Genomic DNA, 23,890 nt, shown 5'->3' with positions numbered 1-23,890 from the left:
TGTGGAATTGCGCTGTGTTTTGCCAAGAGATTTCTGAGATTGGGGGTTGTGAAAAGTCCGAGGCGACCACATGGCATAACGATAGGTGTTGATACGTTTCGTTGAGGGAACATCACGATGATTCGTGTCATCGAAGTCTGACTTGTGTGAGTAACCCCTGAGATCTACATGTCCGCTAATCATGTCATTTGTATAGTCTCATGTTGGTTGGCCATTGATGCTGTCGGATTTAAACAGGACCGCGAAGATTTCGGAGACTGAATGTTGCCAATCCTTGCGAAGATAGTCTAAATTCCCGGAACTGGGCCGTAATAAGACATTACTTCATCGAAACTCCTCCAGTGCTTACTCATGTTGATTCTCAGTAATTCCTGTCGCCAATCCGCACGATCTTTTGTCCAGGTGCATATACATCAACCATAGCTCTCCAATCTAGTTCAATCCAACCAGTACTATTGCGTATAATGGCGGTACCTTGACTGTCAACGGTCTCGTTATCCGTGATCGTTGATGTGTTTACTTCCCTGTGGAACGGGCAAAAAACAGCCAGATGAGCCTTCCAAGCCAATAATTTAACCCTTTCCAAGTATGGATCGGCTAACAGCCTCAGTAGCCCCTGGAAGGGAGGCCGTTGTACCATATCGGGGTGGGGCGTCCGATTTGCACCAAGCGAACTAGGCGGTCCTAAGCGTATTACAAGCTCTCTTAAGCTCCCGTTAAGAACCATATCAGAAAGAGCAGGTCCTAAGACACGTTCAAATTCGCCGCCTACCCTCGTGAGGTAAATCGTCATACTACGCACGCGTCTCCGGGCGTGCTGTCCTTCTTCACTAAGGAAACCCCCTCGGCTAGTGAGGTGAGTAGGTAAGCGATGGTAGTGCGCGTTTAGGGTAAACCGGTTCTGGGAGTAGAAGATGGCTGATGCCTCTTGATACATCTGCATATTGACGAGGAAAACATTTAAGAAGTTCCAAGTTTGGGTGGAAGGCAAAGTAAAGAACGTTGTTTCGTGGAGTATGACGCTCTCGTTTGAGACCAGGAGCTGCGAGAAAATAGCACCTCTCAACTCAGGGGGTAGATCGAATAATCGAAATACCTTATTCGTTGCCATGATCATATAGCCTTTTCAGACACCCACTCTCGATGGTACTGATGGCTTATCTCTTAAATAAGGGTGATCTGCAATCATATATTTGCCTAACCCCTTAGATTTTGTTGGTAGTGCTGTAAAATCATAGGTATAGATATGAATACTTTCAGTTAAAAGAACTTGCAACTTTACTTATTTAGAAAATTGAAAGAATATAATGATGATACGTGAATAGTACGATATATTTCAGATTGTGGTTCTGAGTTACATGTCAAGTAACCTTTGTTGAGGATTTGTCAAGAATTGCGTGATGAAGAAGTTGCGTTACTTGTGGCTTACCTCATCTTTATCTAAATATTTGAGAGGCTCAAAGCAACCCCACATTCATATATGAAATTAGCCATAAACGCCTACTTCTGTTAATGAGAGAGTTCTGATAGATGCATAATCGCATATTTGTTCGTTTAATGTATTATCTTATCTGTAGCCTTGTTCGCAGCTGCACGTTGCACATAGCTTATACCCTTAGCGCGTTTTGAGCTCCCAACTGTAAATATGGATATGGCAATGGCGTATCGACAATTATTCCAACTACAACTTCAATCCTCCGCATTGCGCCGACGTTGTCCCTCTTCGACACTGTACTTGAAATGAGGAAACGAGATCCACGATGCAGTGCTATACGGAGTTGACGCCACCTACGGCTGTCACGCATTCCTTATGCCTCCCTTTCATCAATGCGCAAAGCAATAACCTCGTCGTCGCAAGAGCCTCTCTTCTACAGATATTCACCACCAAGCCAGTCTCTGCTGAGCTAGACAAGGCTCAAAATGCCCAATTGCAATCTTTTAGATCCGCCGAACACTACGATTCCAGAATCAATGATGACGAAGGCCTCGAGGCTTCCTTTCTTGGTGGCGATTCCGTTCTCGTCAGATCCGATCGTTCTAACTATACGAAATTAGTGCTCGTCGCCGAGTTTCCCTTAGCTGGAACTATCACGGGGCTCGCCCGTATCAAGTCGAAAACAACTGCCTCCGGCGGAGAGGCTCTCTTATTAGCGTTGAAGGATGCGAAACTGAGCATGGTTGAGTGGGATCCGGAGAAGAATTCCATAAACACTACATCGATACACTACTATGAGCAAGAAGACCTACAAGCAGCCCCTTGGGCTGCCCCTCTTAGCCATTATGTCAACTTTCTAGCGGCTGACCCGGGCAGTCGATGTGCTGCTTTGAAATTTGGCTCGCGCAGTCTTGCCATCGTCCAGTTTAAAACTGTGGAGGAAGACATAGATATGGATGACTGGGACGAGGAATTGGATGGACCGAAGCCTGTCAAAGAGCAGTCTACTACGCTCGCAAATGGAACTAGCAGCAATGAAGAGACACCATATTCAACCTCATTTGTCCTTCGACTGCCCAATCTTGATCCTAGCCTCATCCATCCCGTGCATCTAGCCTTTCTTCACGAATACAGAGAGCCTACTTTCGGCATTTTGTCCTCTACCACGTCACCCTCTTTAGTTCTAGGTCGAAGAGATCAGCTCACGTACATGGTGTTTACTTTGGATCTTCAACAAAAAGCTTCCACAACCATCCTGTCAGTGACGGGCCTCCCACAAGATCTATTTCGAGTCATTGCCTTGCCTGCCCCAGTCGGTGGCGCCCTTCTAGTTGGCACGAATGAACTTATACACATTGACCAATCTGGAAAGTCACATGGTGTAGGTGTCAACCAATTTGCGAAGCAAACTACATCGTTTAGTTTGGTCGACCAAGCTGAGCTTGAGCTGAAGCTGGAAGGTTGTGAAGTCGAAGTCTTGTCAGCTGAAAGCGGCGAGTTTCTGATGGTTCTGCGGGATGGTCGTCTGGCAGTAATCATGTTTAGAGTCGATGGCAGGATAGTATCCGGATTAAGCCTTCGCTTAATTGCGTCAGAGGCCGGTGGGTCTATAATACCAACTGGTGTTGCGACCCTGAGCAAACTGAACAAGGCTTGCATATTTGCGGGCAGCGAAGGAGCTGACTCGTTAGTCATCGGCTGGACGCGTAAACAGGGCCAATCTGGGAAGAGAAAGGCTCGTCTCCAAGACCCGTCTCTGGACGACATTGACATGGATGATGAAGATATGGAAGGCCTAGAAGATGAGGATGACCTATACGGGGAAGACTATGCGCCTGCTAAACAGTCATCAAATTCTACCAGCACCTCAGGTGGTAAAACGGGGGAGCTTGTTTTCCGTGTACATGATCGCCTTGTCAGTATCGCGGCTATTAGGGACTTCGCGATTGGACAGGCAATTCCATCCACCAAGGAAGACCAAGCAAATCAAATTGGTGTCACGAGTGATCTCAGCTTTGTTTGCGCATGCGGCGAGGGTAACGCTGGCTCGATTGCTGTAATCAACCGAGAAATACAGCCAAAAGTCATTGGCCACTTTGAGTTTCCCGAAGCAAGGGGTTTCTGGACGATGGCTGCACAGAAGCCTATACCGAAAGCATTACAAGGTGATAAAGGGGCTACATCTATAGGAGGAGAGTATGAGACATCTGCACAGTACGACCGTTACATGATTGTGCCCAAGGTTGATCTAGACGGGTATGAGACGTCTGACGTATACGCCTTGACAGGCGCCGGATTCGAAGCTTTGACCGGAACAGAATTTGAACCAGCTGCTGGCCTCACCATTGAAGCTGGAACTATGGGTAACCATATGAGAATTATCCAAGTTCTCAAGACTGCTGTGCACTGTTACGACGGGGGTAAGATTAACTCTTTAATATTTATTAAAACGTAAGCTAATGTGCTATACTAGACTTTGGACTGACCCAAATTCTGCCGATGCTCGATGAGGAAACAGGTGCAGAACCTAGAGTTGACAGTGCCAGTATAGCAGATCCCTTTCTCTTGCTAGTCCGAGATGACGCCAGTGTCTTCATCGCCAAGATTTTCAAGAACCTAGAACTTGAAGAACTAGAAAAGGAGGATTCGGTCCTTACCTCGACCAAGTGGGCTACCGGCTGTCTATATGAGGATCGATCTGGCATATTTGCTGGAGCCCACAGCGACGAAGGCGCGAAGACCGACGAAAACATAGTGATGTTTCTGCTCAGCAAGGCAGGGGCACTACACGTAAGGGGTTTATTTCAGCTTTTAGCGACATTACTAACGCCCGTAGGTGTATGCTTTACCCGAGCTATCGAAACCCGTTTACGTTGCTGAGGGATTACCCTTCGTGCCACCGCTCCTCTCAGCCAACTATGCAGCAAGACGAGGTACTGCCAAAGAAACCATCAAGGAGATATTGGTGGCTGACCTTGGTGATATGACATCCTCATACCCGTACTTAATTGTGAGTTGCCCCAAATTCTCGTTTACCATGTCAGGATAACTCACCGTCGTCAGGTCCGACATGACAATGACGACGTGACAATATACCAACCTTTCCGTATACCTTCAACCAATACACAGGAACTCTCCACGACACTTCAGTTCCAAAAGCTGCCCAATCCTGTTTTAGCAGATGATCCAGAGCCGCCGGCAGACGATGAAGATGATGAAATAAAACGACCTACCCTAATGCGACGTTGTGACAACATTGCCGGGTATAAGACGGTCTTCCTTCCGGGTGATTCACCAAGCTTCATTTTAAGATCATCTAAGACTCTACCTAAGGTCCTCAGGTTACAAGGCGGCGGCGTTCGAGGCATGAGCTCATTCCACACCGAAGGATGCGAGCGTGGATTTATATACGCAGACTCTAAAGGTATCGCACGGGTATCCCAGATACCGATTCGCAACACCACATACGCCGACATAGGCATGTCTCTTAAGAAAATACCCCTTAATTCCGATATACACTCTATCACTCATCACCCTCCGTCCGGTACCTATGTTGTGGGGTGTGATACTCGCGAGCCCTTCGAGCTACCAAAAGAAGACGATTATCATAAAGAATGGCAACATGAAAAAGATCTCCCCTTAAAACCTACGGTGGGACACGGTTCCATCAAACTGATCAACCCTAGTACCTGGACCGTCATCGATAATATTGAGCTGGAGCCTTGCGAGATAGTGATGTGCATCGAGACACTCAATCTCGAAGTCTCGGAGTCGACTAATGAGCGAAAACACCTCATCACGGTTGGCACAGCCGTATCTCGTGGCGAAGACCTTCCCATCAGGGGTAGAGTTCTCGTGTACGATATCGTAACAGTCATTCCGGAGCCAGGGAAGCCCGAGACCGACAAGAAACTCAAACTCGTTGCGAACGAGGAGATTCCCCGCGGTGCGGTCACAGCTCTTTCCGAGATAGGGACACAGGGTCTGATGTTAGTTGCCCAGGGCCAGAAATGCATGGTCCGTGGTTTGAAAGAAGACGGAACCCTGCTTCCCGTCGCGTTCATGGACATGAGCTGCTACGTAACCACGGTCCGCGAGCTGAAAGGAACGGGCCTCTGCTTGATGGCCGATGCGGTAAAAGGAGTTTGGTTCACGGGCTACACGGAAGAACCTTATAGGATGGTGCTCTTCGGGAAAAGCTCTACCAAGCTGGAAATCCTAACGGTGGACTTCCTACCAGATGGAGACGAGCTGTTCATAGTGGCCTGCGACTCGGACGGTGGGATCCATATCCTCCAGTTCGATCCCGACCGTAAGTGCCCCTTTTTCGTTCCTTTGTACGTATAAATATGAAGCAATCATTGCTAATCACCCGTGCAAACAGATCCCAAATCCCTCCAAGGCCACCTACTCCTCCACCGCACCACCTTCTCCGCCGGCGCGCACCCCCCGACGCGCAGCATGCTGCTCCCGCGCACGCTGCCCGCGGACTCGGAGTACCTCAGCCAGCACATCAACAACGCAACCGCCAACGCATCGTCCGACCCGGACTCGCACCCCGCCCCGCCTTCGCTCATCCTCTTCTCCTCGCCGACGGGCGCGCTCTCGTGCCTCGCGGCCCTGTCGGAGCCGCAGTACCGCCGGCTCTCGTTCCTCACCGGCCAGGTGCTGTCGTCGCTGCCGCACCATGCGGGCCTGAACCCGAAGGACTACCGCGCGCCCGCGTCGTCGGGCGCCGTCGGCCGGTTCCCGCCCGCCGTCGACGCGGGCATGGGCCGCAGCATCGTCGACGGCGCGCTGCTCGCCCGCTGGAACGAACTCGGCGCCGGTAGACGCGCGGAGATCGCCGGGCGAGTGGGGTTCGCGGGCGTGGACGAGGTTAGGGATACGTTGAGGGAGGTCCTTGGTGCGGCGGGGTTGGGGTATTTGTGAGAGTTGAAGAGTGTAGATGCAAGGATGAAGATGAGGATGAGGATAAGGATGTTGTGTAAGCGGTATATAGCGCGTCTAGCTAGGTAGGTAGCTAGATGGGCTACCCGCCTGTCTAGGTACGTAGGTTTGCAATCAATAGGAATCTTGAGAGCTAGCGCGAGTGTCAATCAGAACGCGAGTTCATTCGTCTAAGCTATTCTCCTGAAACAAAACTTTAATTAGACGTAACTTGATTATTTTGCGTTCGACTTAACTTAGCGGAATTACGGGGGAAGCTTCACATAGGCAGTGTTCGAATAATATCGAAATTTCCAGAGCCAGGTAGAATTAATGGTCATTACATAAGGGTTGGTTGCCCCCTTTCATGTTCATGCTGTCTGTGAGCAATCTTGTAAAGAGCTATCTGGGAGCGCAGCTGCTGGGGGAAACTTTCATCCGACATTGATGCAGCGCGACGAGAAAAAATCCTCCAGATACAATTCGTTCGTACACTCATTCTGCCCAATCGATCTTATCATAAGCTCGCTTGGCCTTCCAAAAACACCCGACAAGATTTGCTGAACCGCCTTGTTGCTATGCTTCGCCGTGCTGAACGCGAGTGATTAAGAGAATTAATTCGACAGATGCCATCCTTGCTCATTCATTTATACATCTTCTCTGATTCGTGCGTAAAGTGCCTTCGGACGTCGTTACTTAAACATTTGTCTTATTCATACAAGGCGATGTGATTAATCACTAAACTTCGTCGTGTCGGCGACGGAGGCTGCCGATTCGTCGCTTGATGCCGTCGCTCAGGCGCTTCCCCCTCGGACTAGAAGGGCCGGAAGAGCCGAGGCTGGCGCTGCGCTGGATGGTGACGTTGGTGGCGTTCTTGTCGCTTCGGCCTGTGGCATTGGCCGTTGGCTGCATCTCGTAATCGCCGTTTGGTTTGAGGGAGTGTCTCTGCATGCGCTTCTGCTTTTTGCGGTCCTCTTCGATGGTGTATGATGGCTCGCCCTTGCCTTTCAGATCGTCGGGGTGGTATTGCTAGTGATATGTTAGTTTGATACTATATTGGTGAGTGGATAAGGCCCTAGGAGCGGGAACTAGAGAATTTTCGGAGAATCCAGGAATGAGGTGGCTGTGCTTCAATCGGAGATACTTACAACATGGGCCCATCTCTTGTAGGGGCCTCCGTCCGCGTCGTCTTCTCTCATTAAGTCTGCCCCCTCCTCGTAGTCCATTACGCGGCCGCTTAAGTCTCTGTGCCCAGGAGGGATGACGGCAGTACCTTGCAGGGGTACATGGCGTTCGAGGGAGTCCATGACCATCTCTCGAGGTGTTGCCTTCAAAGCTTCTGCGTTGCCGTACTTGACGGCCTCGACTGGAGCATATCGCTTGTCGCGATTTCGGGAAGCTAATGTGGCGTCATATGGTCCATCATGGTGATAAGCTCCGCCGAAGCCGGTGTTATCAAGAACATCGATCGTGTCAGCACCAGCGATGTTCTTCTTTCGAAGATGAGGGGCACGGTTAGCGGTCTTGTTTGCGCGCTTGATAGCTTCTAAAGGTCGTTCAGACATGTTGGTGGTTGCTAGTATAGTATATAGTAAAGGTTGAAATCCTTGTAATAGTCGAGGGTCTTTTTTTGTATGTCAAGTTGGAATGGTGGCCTGCTGCTCTGCACTTGGTGAACTGTTTCTTTCGTTGGAATGCAGAGCAGCAGAGGCTGAAAAAGAATTGCTTACAGGGTCGGGATATATAAACGAACCCTAAACAGATAACCTATTAAAGTTCAACGTTAGTGGCCAGAACCTGCCAACTCAGGACCCTGCACGCGCGTTCAAATACATGGCAATGATGTAACCCGTTGCCCGTCAAAGCCGCACCCGTATGAGCCGGACTTTCCATTATCACAAGGGTCCCACACCCTCACATCTGTCATCGCCCCACCAATCGAAATTTGGATCTGACATGACGTAATGCGACAAGGTAGCTCCAGCTACATCATTGATAACAAGCTAGGACAAGGGCAAGAGCTCGCCGATCAAGATCGACAGGAACAATAAAGAAATAACATTGAATATAGATAGCGTGATGCGGGGGTTCGGAGCATAGCTACGTGAAAATGGTTAAGCAGAAGATTCTGCACGTTTCGAACCACTTACACGATATCAAAATAGGATCATACTTGTGAAACATCCAAATCCACGAACGCGGACAGAAATATAAACACGAGAAACGGATTGATTGAAACAGGAAACAACACCAAGCAGGACTTACGGATGCGCAATTCTTGTAGGACGAAGGTACAATGTACCTTTAGGCGTGAGGCGAACAGAAGAAAACATAGGGATTACAATCTCCAGTGTAGAGAGTGTAAAGAGATACGACGAGTTGAATAAATCGTGCAATGATTGGGTTAGAAATCGACTTGGTTAGATAAACACAACGACGACGAGGCATGGTTCCGTTGCCAGATGGGCACTGAGGGTTCGATAGAGACAATATGGATCAATATCGAGGACTCAGCAGTGTCAGCGTGATGGATTTTGTTGGTATTGATTGAAGAAAGAGGGTGGAAGACATCGTGGTTCGAGGAAGGAAAAGCGTGAAGAAGGGAAACTGACGATAGGGAAAGATGAAGGTTGATATTTTTGGTATATGTAAGTTCCCAGGAGAGAAACCAACGATGGTGGTAGCCTAGGTAACAACTGACCAGCCTTAGTACGGATTTATCGTTGCGTGTCGCCAGCGAGCCTGATACCTACATAGTACTCAACCAACTACGATGGGCTTCCAAAGAGGATAATTAACAGTGCAGTGTAATAGAGACTACCATGTAATTTTGTGAGAATGTTGTAGGCTGCCACGTACTTGAGCTAGCAACTTGACGCATGAAACGACACACTTTTTATCGAAAATATTAAAAGCACTTGTCGAGTACTTGGAACTATAAGGTCTGTGAAGGAGGTTCATGGCAGTTATTATGCGTACAGTGATGGTTATGGGCGGTTTGCATAGCTATCTAATATGCATCATATCAACATTTAAAATACAACGTCGTAAGATACCTATAATATGGCCTTTATGAGATCTTGTTCGTCAATGGAATCATTCATGGGGTCTAGATGCATAGGTAACCGCCAGATCCTATGTAAACTGACACGCATGATTCCAGTATCAGTGGTGAACATGTCTCCTTGGTGGATTAGGATTGGTATATATACTAAGGTACCTAGTTAATATAAGCCAGTATTGAATCAAGGAAGTTGTTGAGCATATACGATCTTGCCGTCCAGCCGAAGAGACTCCTATTAAACATAGACAAAAGTATGAATCATTTCTACCATCCAGAATTTGAACTTTCCCTTCGATTTTCCCAAAGGTCGTGTTGGTACAGCACGGCGTTTTGGAACTCGTGCTCAAAGGTTCGATTCCTTTGACGACCAATCCTTTTTTGGTCATCGATACTATCATCACCTTACTGGAGCTTATGACGATCATGTAACCGAGACTTTGTGATCAGTTTCTTATCCTACCTATGTTCTAGAAGTTATCCATCCTCTTCGTTTGTAAAGTTAAACTGACAGGGGGTTGTCCCTTGTACTTGTGGATAACTGTATACGATGCTTCACAACGTCAGGGGAATGTGTTAATGCGTCAACCATAGTAATATGCGCTTTGAATCGAATCCGTGATTATGGATATTGTGTCAATTACCATGGCCAATATTGATATACGGTGTATATGTCATTTTATGGGGTGACGGATAGAAGAGGCTATGCGCGGATGTCCGACTTTATACGGGATTGGACGTTCTTCAGCCCTACGGGTCGTGCCGCCACTAATGTGGGCCAAGTAGCACCTCGGACCTGCCTAGGTGGTAATTATAACTTACAAGAAAGGGAACTAATGCCGAGCCCGCAACCTTAACCTTGAGACATCCCGTTTTAGACCTTGAAACAGCACAAGGATCTAGCTACGTCAAACTCACCGTCTATTGGCTGGCCATAGCAAAAACTCAATCGGGTATCTAGCTTAGATCTAAGGTTTATTCAACACCGATTTCTCGCATGCGGCTACCGGGGTGAAACAAACGTTAAGCAAACACATCTATCAATATCGCGGGCGGTATGCGGGCAAGCGGATGGCGCTAGTAGACTATTCCTCCTCGGACCCCGAGTCCGCGGACGAAGAAGCGGGAGCGGTTCCCGCAACAGCAAAACGGAAGAAGACATCTCACACGCAGACGGGCGCGGATGAGAAGAACTCCACGTCCACCGCGCTCCCACCGCTCCCCGCCGCCTTCCACGACCTCTACGCGTCGACCGTGCGCGTGAGCACCACCGACGACCCGACGCTGCACCAGGGCCGCAAGAGGGTGAACCCGCACAAGCCGGGCAACTGGCCGAGCCACTTATACGTCGAATGGCACCCGGCGGCCCCTCAATTGCACACCCTCAGCGCCCTCCTCTCCGCCCTGCAGCCCGCTCTGTCCCCGCTCTCCGTGGACTTGACCTCGTTCCTGACATCTGATTTAGGTGCCCCGCAACCGCTGCACATCAGCCTGTCGCGGCCGATTGTGCTAAGCACGGGGCAGAAGGACGGGTTTCTAGAGGAGCTCGTGGCGCGGGTTAAAGGGTGCGGTATCGCGCCGTTCAATCTAGCGCCAGTGGGGCTGGAGTGGCATCGGACGCGCGAGTCCGAGAGGTCATTTTTAGTGTTGAGGGTTGCGAGTGCTGCTACTGTTGCTGATACCGGAAGAGGAGATTCCGCTCCCTCACCCGCATCCGCAGAAGAAGCAAAAGAAGAGGAAAAGCAGCAGCCTCCTCAACAGCAACAGCAAAACCCTCATCTAACAGCCCTCCTCCAGTACTGCAACGCCCTAGTGCAGGAATACTCGCAGCCACCTCTCTACGCTTTTAAAGCCGATAACGGCGACTCCGCCTTCCACATCTCCATCGCGTGGACCTTCGCGCCGCCGACGCCGGAGGTGCGGCGGCGCACCGCGGAGGTATTCGCGCGGCACGCGACGCGGGATGAGATTCAGGGTCTGCGCGTGCGCGTCGACGGCGTCAAGGCCAAGATCGGGAACGCGATCACGCACGTGGCGCTCCCGGGGCGCGGAAAGAGGAGGTGGGAGGAGAGTGGATAGAGTTCGCTAAAGTGAGATAGTGTGGGATATCATAGAATCGAATTAGATACCATACCCTCCTAATATAGGAGTACGGTGATACAAAGGTTTGGATTACGACCACGAAACAGCCGTGGATAACCGTATTATCACGCGGCACCAAGACATATGACCGTGGACGAAATAGACTCAGGGGAATGATACGTAATTGTATGTACTGACCATCCCCATTATCTCAATGGTAGGATGTCGTACGCTATCAGGTATGCACATAATAAAACACAACACAATTTTAGGGGTTGTCAACCCGTCCACCTAATATTAAAACGCCCGAAACTCCGCCCATGTATGGATGCTTGCTCGATGCTTTAGCAAGTGCTTTATGTATACAAAACGCTTGACGATCGTCTAGTTCAACCCCGCAGTCCAACGCAAATCTCGAATATTATGCAAAGAGCAATTCTACAGCTCGTCGAGGCTGGGCCGCTGGAATGACCAGGTACGAGGCGTGATCGGCAGGCCAATATAAAACTCCCAGAGGCGCTGAAGTTCCAAGATGAGGATCCGGGAGCTGTTAAATTCGTTAGTATTCTGACAATAAAGTCATGATAAATAGGCTCCAACTTACAATGTCTTGGGGAAGGCGATCCAGTTTTCCAAGACGATCTTGGTCGCCTTAATCACCCTACCAAGCTCATCTTGGAAGATTTCGCCCGTCGTCTCGGGTTCGCGGCGTTTTCGCTTAGGTGGTACATCACCTTCCTCCTTGTCCCAACCGTCCTCAAGCTCCGACTCGGCATCTGCTGATGTAGTTTGTGATGGCCTTGGTGAGACGCTGACTGCATGTGGCTTTTTGGCTCGGTCAGGAATAACGTTTTGCCTGGGCTTCTCCTCGGCCTCAACCATGCTTCTGAAACCAACAATAGCTCTCATCGAGCTGCTTAGCCTTGCATAAGTGTTGAATAGCGCTACAAGTTCGGTTCGCTTGAGGACCGGGATCTCATCGCTGTCATTGTCGAATTCGAACAGCACCTTGAGTGCTGCACCGTATCCTGCCGTCTGCAACTTGCCCCAAAGTCTGCACTTATCGCAACCCACACAATCCATAACACGGCTAACATTCCGGAATCGGTTCTTAAAATCCTCTTTCAAGGATGGACCCTCACCGTTCTTAAACATGAGGCCCTCATCGAAGATCTGAGGTACTGATGCCGCTTCCTGTGTTACGGCGAGAACCTTGGCCTTCGTAGCGGCGTCCTGGTCCGGATCTCCCGTACAGAAGGTATAGTCCTGTAGGTGTGGTCCGATCTTAGCGACTGCGCGGGTGAGGAGCGCGTAGTTAAAGTATAAGTTGGAAATACGGTCAGGATGTGTGTGTAGGCGACTCTTGTAGCAACCCACATTAGGTTGCCATTCCCCAGTGGTCTGGTTCAGGAAATCCCAACAAAGGTGCGTGCTGATACTTGCGTGCATACCGGATACTACGCGATAGAACACGCGCTTTTCCAGACAGTCACCCTCGCCCTCGAGCCCGGCCTGCGCGAAAATAGTGTTTGGGTCTTGTTGGTGTTGCTGCAAAATCTGCTGGCGCTCCGCATCTTGAAGAACGTTCCGGAAGTCTTGCGCAGCTGGTCCTTTGGCCACAGGGCTAGTCCCAAGGGATGCCGAATGAGGGAACGAAGATCTCTGGAAACAGTTCTCTCTGTAGATAGCATCCCATACCATCTTAGCACCTTCGCCGGCATATCCTGTGAATCGTTCGGGGTTATGGACTAAGCTGACATAGTCGCCCTTAGCGCTTGCGCTTTCATCCTCTGGCACACAGTAATCTCGCTCGTCACATTCGTCGTCGTACTCCACTATACAGCTCTCGCCAACATTCTCTCCTAATATGCCTTGTAATGGCTTTTTCGGTCGTTCTTTCTGCACTGTCTTTCCAGGATGCTTCGCAGACGGTCCTTCTAGCTTACTCAACTCGCTTGCCCTCCATATCTTAGGTATATCTTCCTCGTTGTCTATTGTGTTCACTGCACAAGCTATATTGCCACACATGGCATTTTCGTCGTTCCAGAAAGGACATTTTTTGTTAAACAGATTCAAACGGTAGTAAGAGAAGAAGTCGGTTTCTTGGGTCAGCTCGTCTAGGGCGGGTTTGACTTTTCCGTTTAACTTTTCGAGCGTAGAATAGGAAGCACATGCGTCAGACACGATAGCGCGGGGAGAGATCTGGACGGTTTCATTTTGGTTAGAGATTAAGAATTGGTATTGCGATGGGATCGCTGCCAGAGAACTGGCCGTGAGGTAGAGGTAGATAACTACGTTGTACAACGAAGGCGACATACTGCGCATGATTCATCCCGAGCTTCTTTGCCTTTACATTGCCCAGGTGTTCCCCAAAGCGCGAAGAGCGTCAGGTAGAAGAGCTTCGCGGATTTCATAACGGGCGACAGGACGTTTCCCGGGTATATAAGAGGAGGGATGGACACCTAATTATTATTAGATTGGGAGGAGGAGAGACAAGACTAGGCCGTTCTCCCCCTTCGGTATGTCCAAGGTCGGTAAGAGAATGCTAATAGAAGGATACGTATGATGTAGGTGCGAAGTGGGAAGGGATTCGTAGGAACAAGCGATTGCTACCACGGTTAAATTCCAAAGACCTTGACTAGGGCAGCTAGGGATATGCGCATATGCATAATTAATATGTACTAACACACCCTCTTCATTCTCGGATTTTCCAAATGGTAATCGAGATCCAACGTCGAACCTTGGAATGGAAATAATAAAGTTGTATTAACTTTAAATGTTTAATGTCGATTATTGTCAACGTGTTCACTTTTGAAAAGAATGAAGCATTATAAATCCCGACGTCATATGGTCATACGATTATGGGATGTAGTTACTCCCATTTTCCCCATGTTCACCTTCGAAATACGGATAATGGAATGTTGCCAGCTTGCACCTGCATCGCCCTCAGGGTCCATTTATTAAGTGATACATGATACATTAGGCATGTACCCAAGTACAACCCTCCATCCCATGTGATGCATCTCACCTATCAGAGTGCGACTAGCCAACCTAATTGGCAACTCCCGAGTGGACAAGATCCATTGCGGGAAGTTCTAGAAATACCCTGTCCTGTAGACGGGAAGCTACCATCTGCCTGGCAAGCCTGGATTTAGCAAGTCACAAGTGCAGTTTCCTCGTACCTGGTCACGCAGGATGGAGCGATAGAGCGACACTTATGCACATACAAGTAGGTACCAAAGTAGCACACGGGATCTAAAGAGCATTGAAGGAAAGAGAAAACTTCGATATTAGCATATTGCTATCCTACAAACGCTCCTTATGGGACTACCTAGGTACCTATGTGATTGTGTGACTTGTTGAGTCTTGTCATCGCGGTGAAAAGCAGAATCGTATGTTGAATAGATTAACTATTTTATTAATCATCGACCCCTTTCCGCTACTTTGGTTTAACCTTCTCGGAGACTACCGCCTGCACTCTACTGTACGTCCTGTACATCTTACTGGTCTAGGCAGGTAGGTGTCCAGATCTTGGCTACCTAGCAGCGGTAGGTATGTGATCATTGCTGACCCAACCAGATCCTGCAGTTAAAAATAAATATCCGGGGTTGACAGGTTAACAAAATTTAAGCCTGTCTGGTCTCATAGTAGGTCGTACATGTTTACATGCCAGTCGGACATTTATAAAGGTATATTTTTGCAACCACAATCATACCTACCAACATTCGAAAAGCACTCAAAATGTTGGGAGTACTCATGATATCATGACGCTCTATTCCATTCGAGTTTCTATGGGTCTCAATAAACCAAAGGTAACTGGTTAAAGTGCGACCATCCATGTCCTAGTGAAAATGGAAGCGCGGGCTCATGGCAGACATCCCCGCCTTCATCTCTGTAGAACCTCGTCCTTTTTGCTACCGAGTTGCTCGAGTCCTCCTCGTTCTCTAGAACAAACGCAAATGACCGCCATCCCCTTTCTGTATATGCTGATGTTCTAGGTCGAAATCTGCTGTATAAACTTATGGACGACCTCGATGGGGAGACCATAAGGCGCTCCCAACGGATCAAGCTGAAAACCAGATGAGTAAAAAAAGAGCTGTACTGATTAGGAACGGCCATAAATCGTCGCGAAGCATTATTCCTTAATAAATGCACACGTCGCTATGCAGTAGTGGGGCGTATCAAGAGTAATCTACAAGGATGGTGAAGCCTGAAAAGGCTGATAAGTCATTGTATTTTCGGGTTGGTTTGTTCGTTCATCGGTCACTGTTGGGGTGCTTGATAATTAAGGGGCCGCCTCGGATAATGTTAGTATACTGCCGAGCCTAGAGAATGTTGAGCAGACTCACTTAAAGAGTAGAATGTGCGGCTCCGGCTCATGGACTTCATAGTGCTCCCAACCCAAACTCTACATTTTTCAAATTCTGTTAGTTACTTCTATACCGCTATTATGGTATGCTGTACCTAGGCACTAAGGTGGCTTACCTGAGTGATACCAATCGCACGCCACTCATCTTCCCACAGCAGCTTCAATGTTCCCTTCGACGGGTCATGGTAGTCTTTGGGAATGGCCTTGAGCATGGCCTTCGGGAGCTGGACGTGTCGGTATTCGTATTCGTTATCGGAATAGCTAATTTGTTGAGTTAGCAACGCCTCATAGGCACTCGACACTAGAACGGGTAAGGTGTGCAACCATACCGGGCAGAATAGTGAATGGAGTCGATGTACTCCTCGAGGCGTGCTCGCTCATCGTCACTAAGAGGACGAGGCACCTTGTTGCGTCGAGTCATATCAATGTCTAGGGGCATTGTGCCTGGTTGTACAATAGAATGCTGATTTCGGGTTCGAAATAATAACGACCTTTCTACAGTATAGTAGTTTTAGGACGGACTTTGGCGCAAATCTCTAGCGACTCGATTTCCGAAACCTAAAGAAGAATCCTGAAGCTGGCTGTTGGTCTGCAGAGAATAAATGTTGTCGCGTGAGGAGGGGAAGCAAAGATAGTAGCCTCGATTTCTAAGATGGATCACCTTTCTCTACTGCGCAAAGGTGTAATAGATCGATAACCGTGAACCGTGAAACGTTTAAAGTAATATAAAGGATACCCTGTAGTATGAACGACAAGGAATAGAAGAAGAAGTTACGAATCGAAGGTTGTAGGTTTACAAGTTCTGAGAAGACGGGAGGAGCGCGTTTCTTAAAAGTTGAAGTTGCGGTGCCCCCAAAAATTAATCGCATATTGTTATGTACCTAGAGAAGTAAACAGTGCTAAGGTGGGAACATATATTGTGCACAAGCCACATTGTTCACCTTATCTGAGGGGCATAGCAACAAACGTTGAACAGAACGGGCAACGACTGGAAGCTATGACATACTACGTAATGACTCGCGCACTGCCATTTGTGGCGCATTAGGGAATGACATTAGGTACATAATTACCGTACCGCAGTACCTATGTATCTTCAATTGAAGGGAGACGGGAAGGTGGTAAGGTGGGCTGGCTAGAAGCAGAGCTAATTGGTTGATTGGAAGTCGTTACCTACCCCGGTCAGCTCGGCACCTAGGTACCTGAGTACCTATTTCACCTACCAACCTTACCTACAGCAATCAGCTGTTCGCACTCATAACTCAATAAACCTTTGCACCAAAAACTTTCTCCATAATTCCGTTGCGTGCATCAACGAGCTTCACCAAAAATCGACATACCAAAACTACACTTGTGCATCTTAATGATATTTCCATCCTTAGTGTACTTTTCTTCCGTCACAAATTTCCCCTCTGTCGCGTTGATTTGACCGTTATAGTCCACGCCAGCTAAAAGGGATAAAACGGTCATCCCCCTACTACAAATTATACAATACCTAGCGGTACTAGCCAGCCGCGTCGGAAACCCACAAATCACCACAACTCATCGCATCGCAGCGCATCGCGTTCAACTCCTGCGACCCCGTACCCATCATTTCGACTACCATAGTTCGCAACGTTGAATTCCCCATTGACTGCGCAACATACCAGACAACAGGCTGTGGTGCGTTAGGTCGACCCTGCATGCGCCTGCGATCGTTTTCCTACCACAGCCATGGAGAACAAGAGAAAGGCCAGCGGCGTCAATGGCCTCGAGTCATCAGTAATTGATACTAATGATCGTGCTGCAAAGCGTCGCAGACTGCAGGAGGTAAGCTATTGTCCGCACCTTCAATATTTACTTCACATTCCACAACATTTGCGCGCAAGCCTCGTCACGACCCCAATTACTTCTGCCTACATCGTCGGTTAGGTGCCATGCGTCGCAGCTGCGATGCGAACGTGTTCATGGGCGAAGTTGAATTCAAGACCAGGGCCCAGTCGGAGCTACTAAAGAAATGCAATGCCAATATGTTGTCGGCTTGTCTTTCAATGACCCGTCCCCATCTTTCCCCATACAAGCTTCACAACGTCAAACCTCCAAAGCCATGCACTTTTTTGAAGCATTTCACATCCCTTTTTAGCTATCTACTCTTTGCTAATCCAATCCTGCTGCTATAGGAATTCGGTGATCTCTCGAACGGCGAAACTGCTGAATCTACCACGGCATACGGATTGAACATCCTAGAATCAATCAGAGCAACAACCGACAAGAAGTATGTCTAGACCATTTCCATTACCGTATACAATATGCCTCCTGCGGCATTTTACTTTGCTTATAATATCTACCTATGCATTATTCGCTGAAGCGGCTAATAGATGTTATATTGTGGCTAACTATATTTGCGCTGCAGTGGCCGTTCAGTCTCACCGTATTTTGAGAAGCTCCCTACTCGAAGCGAAGATCCCGATTATTACAAGAAGATTAGATTGCCGCTCTCTCTAGAGTTGATTGAACGCAAGCTCAAGAACCATGAGTATCTCAAGCTCTCTATCCTAGAGAGTGACTTCAAACGTCTGGTTTCGAATGCAAAGGAAGTTAACGAGCGCTCGTCCGTGGCTTTTGGCGATGCAGAACGAGTCCGAAAAGCCGTTAGTAACTTGATGGTCAAGTACAATCCGGCATATAAGTCTGGCAATTATCAGGCTGTTGCTACCCCTCTACCTCCGACTCCTGAGCCCGATGAGAATGCAGACGAGGAAGATGCGGAAGGTGATGAAGAAGATAACAAAGACCATATCGCTCAAGATGTGCAACCAGATCAAGATGACGACGTAGAGGAAGCAGCCGAGGAAGAGGAAGAAGCTGAGGCAGATGCAGAAGAAGTTGAAGAAGTCGAGAATGAAGAGGAAGATGGCGAAGGAGAGGATGACGAGGAAGAAGAGGAAGAGGAGGAGGAAGAAGAAGAGGAAGACGATGGTGAGCCGAGCCCCGTAGCCCGAAAACGACGACGCCCTGGCCGTCCACCCAAGAATCCTGCTGCACAAGGTCGAAAGTCTGCAACACGTGGACCAACTCCAGCCAAGGCCGATACTCATTACGAGGACAAGCCGTATAAAGGCCTGAGTTTCCAGCAGGCACAGGAGAAGATTGTCGAAGAGATGCTACGAAAGAAAGATGAGAGGTCAGTACACACTCTCCACACGTGATTCCATATGTGACTTACAATCGTGTTTAGTGGCGAATATCCATACTTCGAACCATTCATCTATCTACCACCACGAACCTTGAAGGATTACTATGAGATCATTGCTGAACCCTTGTCGCTCAAGGCATTGCAGAAGCAAGTTCGAGGTCAGCACGGTAGAGGGGGTGCGACCTATGTTAGCGACTTCAAAGGCTGGGCTGCATTTGAAGACCAGGCCAGTTTGATCTGGAAAAATGCGTATCACTATAATGAGGACGGAAGTGAGATCTCCCTCATGGCTCAAGAACTCGAGGTAAGCTACCACAAACCATTCGATCAATTTGATTTGAATCGATTTAATATCTGACTTTCACAGCAATTGTTTCATGAACAATTGAAGGAGGCGAAACTACACGTCCCAGAGCCGCCCCAGCCGAAGATAAAGCTCAAGATGCCACCTAACTCGGAAACAGCCGTTCATCCTAAGAAGATAACGATCCATGTTGGTGGCAAGACGAGTGCGACGGGTTCGCCAGCACCTGTAACAGGCCAATCCGGAGAAGGAGAGGCTACAGGTAGTAACGGTACTCCTACTAGCAGGAACCCATTCGGCGGATCGACGGCCACCTCGGTCAACTTGAGCCAACTCGAGAAGGCGAGAAGCCTATCAGCTTCCGCTGGCCCTCCTAGCCCGTCGGCAGCGGGACTTACGAAGTCTGAAGGTGCTGTTCGACCGTCACCTGGATTCGCCAACCATCAGCAGTTTGCGCCTCCGGTAATGCCGCCCTTGAGCGTCGTCCCGAATGGTTCAGTTCCACCACCCCCTCCTGCTCCCAAACTATCGGCCATAGATATCCTTGAGGCGCAGAAGTACCGACCTCATCCCATTAGTAAGAGTCTTATTCCCTTGAGTACCTATGTCACAGGTTACTAACTATATTCTAGAGGAATCGGAGGCTATTCTGCCTAAACTTGTTCTCTCATCTCACCCTAGTCTCCAGCTGGAAAACATATTCTCAGTCACATTTCTCGCTAGCCCTACCGAGTTCCAACAGGAACTCGTTTTCAACGCTCCTGCAACCCATTTTCGCATGCTCCTCAAGCCTCAGGTAGCACCGTTCCTAGAGGAGCAGCAACGCGAGTGGAAACTGAATGTGTTCCACGATACAGTACGTTTGTATCCTTCGTCTGCTCCGTTCGACAAGCGAGGCGAGCCAGTTTTTGACACCACCTTCCACTTTGGGGTCAATCGACTTGAAGTCTCTCTGATCGCTGCGCTTCCAAAGGGTGAGAAGGCACCCAACGGGTTAAACATGGAAATGGAGAAGATTGTGGTGCATTTCAACTTGCTCCGGCATTCGTAAGAAGTTGGTTTGACTTTAATGGTCGACATTAGTGGACATAGACTTCTAGCCAACAGGTCGGCAGAATTCCTTAACCCACGCCTCCAGTTTCATAGGTTGCCGGATTTATACTTGAGGGAAACTATGGAGGGGCTCTAGCTATGTACGTTCTATACAGGGAACGATTTGCTTCGATGTAAGCATTTGTACAAGTACTCTACACTCATGGTGGTTCATAAAGCCATTATATGCAGAAAACGTCACTGTGAGTTTTGCTCCTACTATGGCCTACAGCTAAAACACCCAGATAGATAGATACACGTCTAGGTAGTTAATCGCTTGATAGCTGTACAAAGACATGTTATAATAATTTCGTACGAATGATATGAGTGGGTTTTTTTTTTCGAAGGCAACCTGCAACTATCAAATTCTCATAGTAGAGCTTGTACCTCATCGGAGTGTCCGTGAACTTCATCTTTTCTTCGGTCTGTCCTTGCGTATCTATATATCAAACTGTATTTTAGTAGACGTTTGGGCGTTAATTGAAAAGTACTAGGCTCGACGCACGATTCAATGTTTGGCTTTCAAAAGTCTTAAAGCTGGTGGGGTTGTGCTTAACAACGGATGCCAAGAGGCTGGACCCTGGATTTTGAGGTCCGTTTTGAGTACGTACATAGTGATTGTTGAAGGTACCCTAGGACGCTAAACCGGATTTAAGTTGGTCCCGGCGGCAAAGGTGGGCTGGGGTAGGAAGGAAAAAAAAATTAAGATTTTGAATTATTTTTCACCGCCCGCATAAAAAATTCAGTGAAATTTCCCCTCCATAAACCCGGACACCATCCCTCCATACTTCCTCCGAACCATTTCCTACCATTTCCTCTGGACAATAATCTTCTTCCACACAATACCAACCCTTCCCGTGGACTTGTCCAGTTGAACATCATCTCTCAAAATGGCGGAAGAAGTCTACGATGGTGCCATTGGCATCGATCTAGGTACGTCGCAAAAAATAACCCCGCGCCCACAGATCGTCGCATCGCAGCCCGTTAAAAAAATAATTTAAAATTTCGATATTGCGATTACAGTGTGCTAATTGCTACTGAACAACAGGTACCACCTACTCTTGTGTCGCCGTCTACGAGGGTAACAACGTCGAAATCATCGCCAACGAGCAGGGTTCATTCACCACCCCTTCCTATGTCTCCTTCAACGAGAAGGAGCGGTTAATTGGTGAAGCCGCCAAGAACCAGGCTGCCATGAACCCCCGAAACACCGTCTTCGACGTCAAGTATGTTTTGACCAAGCCCCACAGACCTGCAATATTTGGTATTGTATGACTGACTTCGATTTGCGACAGGCGTTTGATTGGTCGACCATTCAATGACCCCATCGTCAAGAAGGACATTGAATCATGGCCCTTCAAGGTTGTCGAGCAGGGCGCGAACCCTCTTGTCCAGGTCGAGTATCTGGGAGAGACCAAGACTTTCTCTCCTCAAGAAATCTCTGCCATGGTCCTCACCAAGGTAAGCAGGAGTATCTCACATACATGCAATAATATATTTGGCCCTATTCTAATACACAATCTGCCTATAGATGAAGGAGATTGCCGAAGTCAAACTCGGCAAGAAGATTGAGAAGGCTGTCATTACTGTTCCCGCCTACTTCAACGACAACCAGCGTCAGGCCACAAAGGACGCTGGTTCCATCTCTGGCCTCAATGTGCTCCGTATCATTAACGAGCCCACCGCCGCCGCTATCGCTTACGGCTTGGGCTCTAACAAGAGTAACAAGGAGCGCAACGTCCTAATCTACGATCTTGGTGGTGGTACTTTCGATGTGTCTCTCCTCAACATCCAGGGCGGTGTTTTCACCGTCAAGGCCACCGCTGGTGACACCCATCTTGGTGGTCAGGATTTCGATACTAACCTTTTGGATCACTGCAAGAAAGAGTTCCAGCGCAAGACTAAGAAGGACATTTCCGGTGACCCGCGTGCTCTCCGAAGACTTCGAACTGCTTGCGAGCGTGCCAAGCGAACTCTATCTAACGGTGCCCAGACTACTATTGAGATTGACTCGCTCTTCGACGGCGACGACTTCTTCCTCCAAATCACCCGTGCTCGTTTCGAGGACCTGAACGCTAAGGCGTTCAACGGTACCTTGGAGCCTGTCGCTCAGGTCCTGAAGGATGCTGCTGTCGAGAAGAGCGCCGTTGATGAGATCGTGCTCGTCGGTGGTTCTACCCGTATTCCTAAGATCCAAAAGCTCCTTAGCGATTTCTTCGACGGTAAGAAGCTTGAGAAAAGCATCAACCCCGACGAGGCTGTCGCCTATGGTGCTGCTGTTCAGGCCGGTATCCTCTCCGGCAAGGCTACCTCTGCCGATACCTCCGACCTCCTCTTGTTGGACGTCGTTCCTCTTTCCCTCGGTGTTGCCATGGAGGGCAATATCTTCGCTCCCGTCGTGACTCGCGGTCAGACCGTCCCTACTATCAAGAAGCGCACATTCACCACCGTCGCCGACAACCAGCAGACTGTCCAGTTCCCCGTGTACCAGGGTGAGCGTGTCAACTGCGAGGACAACACCTCCTTGGGAGAGTTCACCTTGGCACCTATCCCCCCTATGCGTGCTGGTGAGGCCGTTCTTGAGGTCGTCTTCGAGGTCGATGTCAATGGTATCCTGAAGGTCACTGCTACAGAAAAGACCTCTGGCCGTAGTGCCAACATCACTATCTCCAACTCTGTTGGTAAGCTCTCATCGACTGAGATCGAGAGCATGATCAACGGTTCGTTTTACTCCTATCCACATGACAATACAACAAGACTAACACTTTATCTACAGATGCGGAGAAATTCAAGAACAGTGATGAGGCCTTCAGCAAGCGATTTGAGGCGAAGCAGCAACTTGAATCATACATTAGCCGCGTCGAGGAGATCATCTCCGACCCGACTATGTCGCTCAAGTTCAAGCGTGGCCAAAAGGACAAGATCGAGCAATCCCTTAGCGATGCCATGGCCCAGCTTGAGGTTGAGGACTCCAACGCCGATGACTTGAAGAAGAAGGAGCTCGCCCTGAAGAGACTGGTGACGAAGGCCATGTCTTCCCGATAAATGCTTCTCTCTTCATTTGGCGAACATAGGTCATGGTAATAGATGGGCGGGTGGCTAGGTTCCCTTAAGTCTTCTAGGTGACCTCGATGTCCATCTGCGTGAAAGGTTGGGATTGGCATCTGAAAGGGGAGAGGAATGTCTCGCTCGGTGCTGCGAGACAGGGATGGAAACAAAAAAGTCTTTCGGTTTGGTTTTCACTCTACCAGGCTCTTTTCACACTCCATCTCACCGTCCTTTTACGAATACTTTACAACCACGTGCTGGTTGGCGGCGCATTTGCATGTAGACTACTAGGGAAAAAAGTGAACCAGCAGGGATGAATTCGACGAATTTTAATTTTACCTCACGTTATATACCCTGGCTCTGTCGGATTCGTCCGTCTAGATGTCATTCTTAATCAG

At 48.7% G+C, this 23,890-nt stretch overlaps 8 protein-coding genes across 8 annotated transcripts; 4 read left to right on the top strand and 4 right to left on the bottom strand.

The window, feature by feature from the left end:
- Positions 1-361: 361 nt before the first annotated feature.
- Positions 362-1,111, bottom strand: F4807DRAFT_460857 (uncharacterized protein; the record flags this gene model as incomplete). Its single annotated transcript, XM_048001590.1, has 1 exon — positions 362-1,111. The coding sequence occupies one exon, from the start codon at positions 1,109-1,111 to the stop codon at positions 362-364; it is 750 nt and encodes a 249-aa protein (XP_047853683.1).
- A 516-nt stretch (positions 1,112-1,627) lies between these two features.
- On the top strand, positions 1,628-6,891 carry F4807DRAFT_98701 (CPSF A subunit region-domain-containing protein). The gene is made up of 5 exons (XM_048003750.1): positions 1,628-3,855; positions 3,909-4,225; positions 4,272-4,445; positions 4,499-5,747; positions 5,820-6,891. The coding sequence occupies exons 1-5, from the start codon at positions 1,761-1,763 to the stop codon at positions 6,365-6,367; spliced, it is 4,383 nt and encodes a 1,460-aa protein (XP_047853682.1). The 5' UTR covers positions 1,628-1,760; the 3' UTR covers positions 6,368-6,891.
- F4807DRAFT_98732 (uncharacterized protein) lies at positions 6,658-8,348 on the bottom strand. Its single transcript, XM_048003751.1, has 2 exons — positions 7,513-8,348; positions 6,658-7,393 (listed from the first exon to the last, which is right to left on the bottom strand). The coding sequence occupies exons 1-2, from the start codon at positions 7,927-7,929 to the stop codon at positions 7,103-7,105; spliced, it is 708 nt and encodes a 235-aa protein (XP_047853681.1). The 5' UTR covers positions 7,930-8,348; the 3' UTR covers positions 6,658-7,102.
- Positions 8,349-10,389: 2,041 nt separating this feature from the next.
- On the top strand, positions 10,390-11,805 carry F4807DRAFT_98679 (U6 snRNA phosphodiesterase Usb1). Its single transcript, XM_048003749.1, has one exon. It carries the CDS (start codon positions 10,497-10,499, stop codon positions 11,502-11,504), a length of 1,008 nt encoding a protein of 335 aa, XP_047853680.1. The 5' UTR covers positions 10,390-10,496; the 3' UTR covers positions 11,505-11,805.
- A 140-nt stretch (positions 11,806-11,945) lies between these two features.
- On the bottom strand, positions 11,946-13,823 carry F4807DRAFT_460853 (endoplasmic oxidoreductin; the record flags this gene model as incomplete). Its single annotated transcript, XM_048001589.1, has 2 exons — positions 11,946-12,054; positions 12,112-13,823. The coding sequence occupies 2 exons, from the start codon at positions 13,821-13,823 to the stop codon at positions 11,946-11,948; spliced, it is 1,821 nt and encodes a 606-aa protein (XP_047853679.1).
- A 1,735-nt stretch (positions 13,824-15,558) lies between these two features.
- Positions 15,559-16,419, bottom strand: F4807DRAFT_98650 (regulatory subunit of cyclin-dependent kinase). Its single transcript, XM_048003748.1, has 4 exons — positions 16,206-16,419; positions 15,993-16,137; positions 15,857-15,915; positions 15,559-15,804 (listed from the first exon to the last, which is right to left on the bottom strand). Exons 1-4 carry the CDS (start codon positions 16,313-16,315, stop codon positions 15,771-15,773), a joined length of 348 nt encoding a protein of 115 aa, XP_047853678.1. The 5' UTR covers positions 16,316-16,419; the 3' UTR covers positions 15,559-15,770.
- A 720-nt stretch (positions 16,420-17,139) lies between these two features.
- On the top strand, positions 17,140-21,087 carry F4807DRAFT_427385 (Bromodomain-containing protein). Its single transcript, XM_047998157.1, has 6 exons — positions 17,140-17,682; positions 18,033-18,127; positions 18,266-19,036; positions 19,091-19,352; positions 19,416-19,929; positions 19,985-21,087. The coding sequence occupies exons 1-6, from the start codon at positions 17,587-17,589 to the stop codon at positions 20,401-20,403; spliced, it is 2,157 nt and encodes a 718-aa protein (XP_047853677.1). The 5' UTR covers positions 17,140-17,586; the 3' UTR covers positions 20,404-21,087.
- Positions 21,088-21,177: 90 nt separating this feature from the next.
- F4807DRAFT_427382 (hsp70-like protein) lies at positions 21,178-23,890 on the top strand. Its single transcript, XM_047998156.1, has 5 exons — positions 21,178-21,377; positions 21,493-21,670; positions 21,740-21,905; positions 21,976-23,164; positions 23,221-23,890. The coding sequence occupies exons 1-5, from the start codon at positions 21,335-21,337 to the stop codon at positions 23,487-23,489; spliced, it is 1,845 nt and encodes a 614-aa protein (XP_047853676.1). The 5' UTR covers positions 21,178-21,334; the 3' UTR covers positions 23,490-23,890.

Source organism: Annulohypoxylon truncatum (genome assembly GCF_022578515.1).
Source record: "Annulohypoxylon truncatum strain CBS 140777 unplaced genomic scaffold F4807scaffold_18, whole genome shotgun sequence".
NCBI classification, from domain to species: Eukaryota; Fungi; Ascomycota; class Sordariomycetes; order Xylariales; family Hypoxylaceae; genus Annulohypoxylon; species Annulohypoxylon truncatum.
This window is presented reverse-complemented; position numbering and strand designations above follow the sequence as displayed.